This window comes from Arachis hypogaea, chromosome 12 (assembly GCF_003086295.3).
Source record: "Arachis hypogaea cultivar Tifrunner chromosome 12, arahy.Tifrunner.gnm2.J5K5, whole genome shotgun sequence".
NCBI classification, from domain to species: domain Eukaryota; kingdom Viridiplantae; phylum Streptophyta; class Magnoliopsida; order Fabales; family Fabaceae; genus Arachis; species Arachis hypogaea.
In genome coordinates this window covers 114,080,093-114,090,219 of record NC_092047.1, presented here as the reverse complement: position 1 = coordinate 114,090,219, position 10,127 = coordinate 114,080,093, and the positions used below count along the sequence as shown (strand labels likewise).

The window sequence follows — 10,127 nt, the reverse complement described above, 5'->3', positions numbered from 1 at the left end:
TGGTGAGGTGACTGAAAATGTTCCATTAGCACCACATTTTACTGTTGATGATGCACAAGTTTCAGAGATTATACTCACCTAATCCACTTACTCAGTCAGAAAATCAAAAACAGGTAGTGATTGATTTTTAATATTTGATGAATTGTTGACTAGTTTGTAACCGTTTATTATACACGATTAAATATTTTTTGGATCCAATTGATTGATGTTATTTGGTTATCTTCGAGAAACTTGCGATTTGGGAAAATTGAGGCTGCTAGGTTTTATTTGAAATTTTTAGAAGTTAAATTGATGCTTTCAAATATTTTGCCACGTCATCTAACTGCTTTGTTGCCAGGTGTCAACTAAAATTTTAGGATACAATTAGAATCAATTAAAACCTTGGGAACTAAATTGAGTTGGAAGTCAGATTTCAAGAGCCATTTTGAGTATTAACTCTACACTCATCTAGTATTTTACATCATTTATCCTTGCATCATGGTATAGGTGTATAGTACTAGTAACAACAATAGAACTTTATTATAGTAAAGCAGAGTTATTAGTATTCAATGACATTATCCAAGTCATTGATCCATATGATATCAATTCAACAAAGTTTTTACATTGGTTAATGAATAATAATAGCTTTAACACATTCCTCAATTATTGTAGCTCAGGAGCAGCAAGGTAAAGATTAGCAATAAAGCATACCAAATCAAGCAACAACTTTTGAATACTTCAAGCAACAACATACTTCCTCCTTTGAAAAAAAAAAGGTCACTTTTGGAATGTATATATACAACAAAATTGCATCTAAATACATCCCAAAAGTGACTAATATTTTTGGACAGGAGAAGTAATATACAAAGCTGAATCAAATTGAAGACAGAATGCAAAGCTTTAAGACCGGATCATCATGAATCACAAGATCATTTAACTGCAGTGCTAGTAGGGACATGAATGTCCTTATAGAGACAAACATAAGGTGCATCACTCCCATCATACTTCCCTGCCCACATCCCATTAGCAATGCAGCTTGCATCCCAAATGGAAGCATACAAGAACATAGGCTTCTGAGGGAACCCTTTACCTTCTTTCTTCTCCTCTCTTCTGACTACCTTCCCATCAATGAGCCACTCTATCACGTCACAACTCCACTTGATCACATACTCATGAAAACCATCAGAGGCATCAAAACCCAGATGGTGAATCTTCTCCTTGTTGCCATTGCCACCACTGAAGTAGTTTGTCTGCACAATGGTCCTATCCTTACCCAAGAACTCAAAATCTATCTCATCTTGGGACTTTTCACCTGCATGAAATAATAGGAGAAAACATAACTAACAGCATAGATAATATAGAAATTAAAGATAAGAATATTAGAAACAAATTTGAATTGTGGCTTAAATAATAAAGAAATATTTCTAAACAACTTCACTAAGTAAAGTAACAAATTAAACTTTATAATCCTTGATCCATAGCTAGAACTCAAAGCATGTTTCACCGATTATGCAAGAGTAATCCCTTACTTCCTTCTCCAAAATCCAATTCTCTATTGAATTTCGTTAATTTCTCTAATTCTTTAAGATATAATTAATTTTATACCAATTCAGTAAGGTCACAAATCTACCATATTAGAATCACATAACTTGTAGTATAAGCTATTAGAATCACATTATAGTATCGAAATTTATTAACTTTGATAATTAGCAATATAAGATATCATCAGAAGTGTAATTTGAAAACTAATCATACAAAAATCTATTAGATCAAACTTTGAAATCATAAATCAGTGTAAAAAAAAGCGTATATAATTACATAAATACCTTCTAAGGAAGAGAGGTAGAGGTTGAAGTTGAGGCCATTGGTGTTACCCTTAGGGCACTGGATGAGGGAGCTGAAGGTGCCATAGTGGAAGCGAGTGGTGGTGCGCCACCTGGCGCCGCCGCGGTGATCGAAGGTGAGGGTGATGGTGTTGGAATTAGGGCAATGAGAGCATGCTTCTGGTGTGTAGTCAATGGCGATCTCTTTGAGAGGTTGCGTTTGATGGTGATGAAGAGGGTTTGTAGTGTCTGGGTGAAGAACTGGATCCGCCATTGTTGATTCGTGGAGTTCTCTGCATTGTTTGGAACTTGGAAGGTGCAAAGTGGAAAAGCCACAGAGAGAGAGAGATTGTAGGAGTGTTGACTGTTGAATGAATTGTGACCGTTGATGTTGATTACCTTTTTCCGATATGATGATTGTATGGTCGAGATTAAGGGGCAGATAATAATATGATGTGTCTTATTCGGTTATTCCTCGTTTTCATGTGCAGCAGCATCCACCGACCACCATTCATGTTTGGATACGTATTTTATTTTATTTTATTAAAAAATAAGGATTTAGATCCTCTAAAGTTTGAATTTCACTTTATAGAGTAAAGTGTGATCTTCTCCCATTGAATAGTTTCTCTTTCATATTTATTATTGGTCCCACCTATGAAATCAATGATGAGAGATTACATTTTACTCTCTAAAGTGAAATTCAAACTTTAGAGGATCCAAATCCAAAAATAAAGTACTTTTCATTCTTAATTTTTCTATTAATTCTAATTTCATTTTTATGTTAAATATTAAAATTTTTCTTCTAAAAAATTTTATCTTACCATATATTGACATATATAATAATCGATGTTATCTTATATATTTTTAAAGTATGAAAATGGGGAATTTAACTAAAGATTATGGAATTTGAAAAAGAAAAAAAATTACTAATGCATGTTATTATTTTCGAAATATTTTTATATAACACTAATTTTTATAGTATTTTCGATAAATCAAATATTAATTCGCTGTTGAATTCTATAAAAATAATTTAGTACAAGACCTTATGAAGTGTGTTTTCAAACTTATAAAAGTTCTAATGTGTTGTTCAAGTATGTCATTTTCATACATAAATTTTAGCGGTTTAGAATAAACGACACATACCCGGATAATTTTTTGTTGGGGACTTGGAGTAATTAGTACACATGAGAGTTCTTTAGGAGCTCTATAAAACACTCTCAATTGGAGTGACAAACGGCTGAAATCTTTTTGGTTGGTTTACGTAATTCACTAAAAAAAAATGGATTGAGTTAAATATTTAAAATTATTTTAATAAAAAAAATTTATTTAATTCGTACAGTTTAATTTATAGGTTTTGGCAGGTTTTAATAGAGTAGAGCGGACTTATTCAACGAGCTTATCATTTTATTATTTTGTTTCAAAAGATTTGGATGAGTTTGGAAAACTCTAAATTAATATTTGTGATGACTAAACATTATTAAAATAATTAATTACAAAATTATTAATTTGATTTTCATTTAATGCTAATTAATAATTTTGTGTTGCAGGTTTTATAATTGGGTCGAAAAATAAATCTCTGATGCAAGTCCAAACAACATTCAGCCCTTGGTTTTGATAATATATGATGAATATAGCTGATTTAAGTTTTTATATTACTTGGGCCAATTTAATCTATTATGGCTACAAGTCCAAGTTGAGAAATGCCTTCCTATTTGCTTTATGCATGTTCCAAAACTCATCAGGAAAGCAAATGTTATTAATTGGGCAAGATTTAACTATTATTGCAACTAAGCCCAATTCCATTTGAGATGAGAATTCCTCATGCTTTGTCCGAATCCATGAAGCAAAGAAAAACAAAGCTTCAAATGCTTCCAACGGATTCCATTACACTTCCTGAAAAGATTTCAAAGTTAATTTAAGCATTGGGAACATAAGCAAGTGAGAGAAGATTGATTTGACTAAATGCATCATTGCTACACGCCACACTAAGGGAAGCAAAAGCAAGCTATTTTTAATTAATTAGTTTAACCACTTTAAATTGCTTTTCTTCATATTCTTTTTTCTCTCTCATTCTTTCTTCTTCTTCGGTCATTGTCCAGGAAACAATGGAAGCTATGTTCAACTATCAAAAGAAAGAAGAAGCTGCATGCATCAAGACCATCATGCTAATGATGGCAAGAAAACATACTAAAATAAAAATGAGCTGTGGCTAAGATTGTCACCAAATGTGGTTAGATTTGGTAAGGTAATCTTGAGCTCTTCATGCTCAAAAAAAGGAAGAAGAAGATCTCGGCCAGCAAGGTGAGATTCTTGGAGGAGATGGCTTGTCTTTGATTCTGCTCAACCATCACAGGAAGTAGCTAGAGTGGTGAAGTGATGGTAGAGGCAGAGATTGAAGCAGATGAAGTCATCATCATCATGAAGCATCAAGGGCCAGAAATCCATCTTGGAGAGCAAGCCAAGGATGAAAAGCTCGGATTGATGAAGAGTGATGACCAAGGAAGGACTAGAGGTAATTGCATGTTGGTTATTGCATGATTATCTCTTCTCTCTCTGTGTGGCCGAACCGGTTTCTTGAAGGAGGAAGAAGTTGGCTTGGATTTTTGGCTTCAAGTGTGGAGGCTTCTCTCTTCTATAAAAAGGGGGAACAGCCACTGGTTGAAGCAAGGAGTTAGAAGTAAGCAGTGAGAGTGCAAGGCACAGGATTCTCATAGCTACCTAAGCTTACAGATTTTCTTCTCCTTCAATGAATTCTGTTTAGTATTTTTCTATTTAATTTTGTCATGTCTTGAGTCTCATGGAAAAAGGCAAATAGTGAGGTTTATATGAAAAAGCCATAAAGCGGAAAAAGACAGAGAGTGCAAAATTAAAAGAAAAAGCCATAGATGTCTTAGAGTTCCTTTGTTCATCTGTGTTGTGTTTCATGATTCTGTGGGAATCCCCTTGTAAGTTGGGTTAGCACTTTACAGTTTGTAATCAAGTTGATTATAGTGAAATTCCATCATTGTTGTGATGGAGACTGGATGTAGGCTGCACTGCACTTAGCAGCTGAACCAGGATATATCTGGGTGTAATCTTTCTTCTCTCCTACTTCATTTCTGTTTTCTACTGCACAGGAGCAAAAACAAAAAATGTCTCGTGCCAAGTGACGAGACAAAATGAAAAAGTCTCGTGGCTATGGACAAGCTAAAAACATAAAAGTCTCCTCTAAGACCAGCAAGTGTTAGCAAGCAAAAAAAGGGGGCTAAGATTCAACCCCCTTCTCTTAGCCACTGAAACCATCAGACTTGATTAATGATTATATTTATTTGATATAAAATTATAAAAATTTTAGTATTTATGAATTTAAAAATTATAAATTTTTTTTGTTTTTAGAAATTATAAATTTATTAAAATTTTTGTGAAATTATATATTTTTTAATAATGATTAAAAAAATAAAAAGGAAAACAAAATTTGACGAGTTTAGCCCCACTAACCCACCAATCCATTATTAAGTAGAACGGAGTAGAAATTTGAGATCGCCTCGTTAAATAATGCGGGACAAATTAATTCGCTAAATAACAAACTTTTAACAAGATAAGATAAGATAAGACGGATTAACCATTTGCTACCTCCTATATTAAAGTATACTCATACAAAATAAATATTGACTCCACACAACCATATAGCTAAACCCCATTTTGAATTCATAGGATTCCCTCCATTATTATTAATTAACCACCCTTATTATATATTCAGCCACTTCATATAATAATAAATTAATAATCATAACCAAATTGAATTGGTCTAATAATTAGTTTACTAACCTATTTAAGTAAATGTTGAGAATTTGAATGAGCGACAAATTTTTAAATGAAGTTCAGTACTGCAGTGAATTAATCTTTAGCCTGTCGAACTAAAAGATACTATAAAAATTTAAAAAAAAAATTAATAATCATTCTGATAATTATTATATATGTATAAATATTGATGACTATTAGTTAGTAGTAAAATTTGCATCCTATAAATTAAAGCAGGAATACAAGCACATCAAATACATATATATATATATATATATATATATATATATAGACAAAAACAATTAACGTAATATACTTTTTGTTTCGGCTAAAAATTACCAATCTTAATCTTTTTTGTTTCGGCTAAAAATTACCAATCTTAATCTTTTTAAGACAATAACTTAAAGTACATTTATTTGATTGATTATCATAGGAATTTTATTTGTATATCTCTATCTATCTAAATATATAAGTTTTAGAAATATAATACAAAATATGATCATTATTTAACACATTTATGATACTAATTAAACATTATTGGAATGGATTTGATGATAAATAAAAGCTTAAAGTAGTATTTGAAACATATTATAGCACTGCTCATCTATAATGTACCACGTATCATTCTATTATATATGTCTCTATGGCATAAATCAACCTACTAAAGTACAAAGTTATTCTCAACCAAAATTGACAAGAAGGGAATTGAAGGAATCTCAAGGACGCATTATTTAGGTGATTAGTCCTAATTCAAATGGACCACGTCTTCAATAATAGGACAACATAGCCATCTCAAATTCACTTATATTAAATTTAAATTGCACCAAATTATTATTATATTCCCTAATTGTAACATATAACAAAATGTATGATGAAAGCAATAAGGGTAAATGGGAACAATAGAGAGGACAAATCTTATGAAGAAGTGGAGCCCATAAATCATTCTATCATCATTCATCAACTACTACTAAATTCCAATACGTCAATAAAAAGCTATAATTAAACTTTTTATCAATTAAATAAAAAAAATATTTGAGTTTGGTTATGTGATTTAACGTTGCAAATGCCCATTAGTTCTTCGTTTTCTAAGAAGACAAAATTTGACCGCCCTTAATTTTGTATGAATCTATTTGTATTATTCTATGCTTATTAATGGCTCGGCTCAATTAATTAGCTTAAGCCACAATATAACTATCAACTAACTTAGCTTTTCCTATATGCTAGGGTTAATACTTTTAAGGTGGCATTTTTATTTAGCATATATAGTACAAATGATTAATGATAAGAAGAGATAAATGACAAAGATTAACTTTTGAACAGAATCTAACTAATTTGAAATATTATTGAAGTGGTCTTTGTAACTGTATGTGAAAAATGTTAAGTATGGTGGCATATATATGACCTTATTCTTCCTTTACTATATGGTAATATATGTAGGATTTTGTTCCTAGCCTTAGTCCTTAATTAATTACTACTAAATTTAATTTATAAAATCATCATTCATGCATCTATTTTCATCGAACAATTTATATGTTTTTTAAGGTGAGAATACTTTTATAACATAATATCGGATACTTTAAGATAAAAAGTTTGACATTATATTTGATTCTTATTGCAACCATTTCTCTAAATAAAGATAATATTTTAGCACAAAAGGCAAAAATATACTTGTACATATACATATATAAATTTTTAATATTTAATACTTTATACTTGAGGTCGAATTGGTAAAATTTATTATAATAATAAGCTTTGCTTTCACTTATAAGTTATTTTTTAGCTTGAAAGTTGAAACTATTAGTTTGGATTGTAATCTATTTTCAAATATTTTACCCAAACATTTTTTTTAAAGGTATTTTTCCTATGATTCCCAAACATGCTCATAATGGTACTTTAATTTTTTAACTTAAAAAGATTTTTATATAAGGGCTTGTTTTGCTGTTTTTATTTCTTATTTGAATGTAAATTATAAAAAATATACTAAGTTGTTCATTGTAACATTTTGTGAAGGAAATAGCAGAAAGAGAGAAAATATATATATATATATAAACTAACTTAGGTTTATCGAGTAGTCAGTTCATCACTAGTCTGTTTAAACAAGTGTTAGTAGTTCGAATTTAGTGTTGTATATGCAGCAATAGGCAACCAAAATATAAGGTTTTCTTGTTTTAATTTGCACAATTTCTCTCATAAAATTTCAAAACTAAAAATAAGCTGATGATCATATATTTTTGCAAATAATTAAAACTGTAACAAATGTAAAGTAAAGTGAACTAGAAATTAATATCTCAATCTTATGTATAATCCTACATAATAGAATGCATAATATAAGTAACTCAATGTAATTAACTTTACCTAAAACAAACAGAGAAGCAAAATGTCAAAGTATTAAAAGTCAACTACTTTCAAATAAAAACTAATTACATATAGTTATGGAAAATTACAAACACAAAAATTTGCAAAGGCATGCAGCATTACTCAAAAATTGGCCGATATATATGTTTCACAAGCAGGTATTGCAGGCATGCAATAATGTAAATAATTTGAGTTTGGATGATTTTGTGGCTACTTGTGATCAACACGGTTCAATTTGGAGTTTAGCAAATTTTGACCACTGTTAATGTACTTCAATTCCTCTAAGCATGAAATGTTTAGAGTTCTTAAATTCTAGTACATACACCATCACTCACCAACCTAGTTATCCTTAGGGCATATTTAAAAAATTGTTTTGATATAGGAAAATTATTATTTTAATAGTCTCTTAAGTAGCGTTTGGTAGAAAGACAAAGACTGAAAGACTGGGACCGAGAGAAATAGAGACTCAGAGACAGAGAATGTAATAAATCTTAGTATTCTGTTTGGTATAAAATGGGAATAAGAAATTGAAACAAGAATGAAGCTCTAGTTTAATTTGTACAAATGGTAAAATTGAAATTAGTTAATTGAAATGAGGATATTTTAAGTATAAAATGTTATTAAAGTTTCAGTCGCTGTCTCTAAAAATTTCATTCTTCTGTGTCCTCACTTTTTAGAAGTACTGAGTACTAAAATTTTGGAAACAAAGACAGAAATTTTAATACCAGTCTTTGAGCCAACAAACATAATACTGAGTCTCAATCTCTCAGTCTTTATCCAGTACCTCAAAACAAACGCTACCTTAAATTTTACTCGTTAGTCGATCAAATTGGTTCTCTAAATGCTTACTAAATAAAATTGGTTCGCTAATTTTTTCAACATTAATTATGTTTGTTCATATTCAGTTTTTCGTTTACACTATTATTTATACTAATTTGTGGGTTTTTTTTTTCAATATACTTGCAGTGAATTTAAAAATTAAATCACAAAAATAAGCTTTGGATTATTAATTACATTTATTTTTTTTCATTTCTGATTATAATCGTGTCATGGAAAATTAATCTAACATGCTTATCTTTTCAAATATTTAGGTCTCTAAAAAGCTATTTTGACTATAATTTTCCAGACGTATTTAAAAATTTATTTATTTAAGGTTATCATCAATATTTGTTTTCCTTAAACAAAATCTCAAGTTCATGCACAAACCAAAAATTAATGTGCTAATTTCAAATAGTTTTGATTGAACTAATGAGAATAGAAGCATATTAAAATTGAATTTGAATTCTCTAAAATAAAAAAAAAAGTTTTGATAAAATAATAAAGTAATTTATTAATCATTATTAATTTTATAACTATCATAATTTAAGAATAATTAACTCATCAACTAATAATGAGGATACCGGTGACACTTTTTAAGCACCAAGGTAGCGTTTGTTTTCGGAGACAGGACACAGAGACATGGACAGTACATATTTAGAATGTGTTTGGAAGCAGAGACATGGACACGGAACACATTGTCTCCGGGACAGTTTTTTATATTTTTGTGTCCACTCTTCTACGAAGGACAATGATGGACACGGGATTTGGAAGAGTGGACACGGACTCTTTTATAAATTTTGTTTTCCTTTTTGTCCATAGATATTTTTTATTATTCCACTATTATCCCTTCTTATTTTTCCTATAATTAGTCTTGAAACTTTTGAAAGATAAATATTATTAAAGGTAAAATTGATCTTTTTAAAATGCTAAAAAATAATTTATAAGTTGTAATTGATTTTATATAATTTAAAAAAAATCAGTTTTTAGATAAAAAAAAATTGGTTTTCTAAATAAAAATAAATTTTTATGTGTAAAAACTTTTTTTTTTCATGTAAAAATAGATTTTTTTTAAAACTGATTTTTTATTTAAAATTAATTTGGCTTATTAACCTAAACAAATTTTTTTATTAATCAAACTCAGATCTATTTTTTTATTAATCTTAACCATATGTATTCCTACATATTAATAATAAATTTAAAAATAAAATAAATATATTTATAATTTTTATTTTAATATAAATACTATTATATATTTTTTTATTAAAATTTTTTGTCTCTTCAAATATTTTTTCAAGTTTCGTCTGTACTCCTACGTACTCTCATTCTCTATTAAATTACTTTGTACTTGATGTAGAAAATTTGGAATCATAT

The 10,127-nt window shown here is 29.4% G+C and overlaps 1 protein-coding gene across 1 annotated transcript; it reads right to left on the bottom strand.

Annotated features, from left to right (window-relative positions):
* Nucleotides 1–604: 604 nt before the first annotated feature.
* LOC112729446 (probable xyloglucan endotransglucosylase/hydrolase protein) lies at nucleotides 605–2,105 on the bottom strand. Its single transcript, XM_025779638.3, has 2 exons — nucleotides 1,806–2,105; nucleotides 605–1,291 (listed from the first exon to the last, which is right to left on the bottom strand). Exons 1-2 carry the CDS (start codon nucleotides 2,074–2,076, stop codon nucleotides 909–911), a joined length of 654 nt encoding a protein of 217 aa, XP_025635423.1. The 5' UTR covers nucleotides 2,077–2,105; the 3' UTR covers nucleotides 605–908.
* Between the last annotated feature and the right edge of the window lie 8,022 nt (nucleotides 2,106–10,127).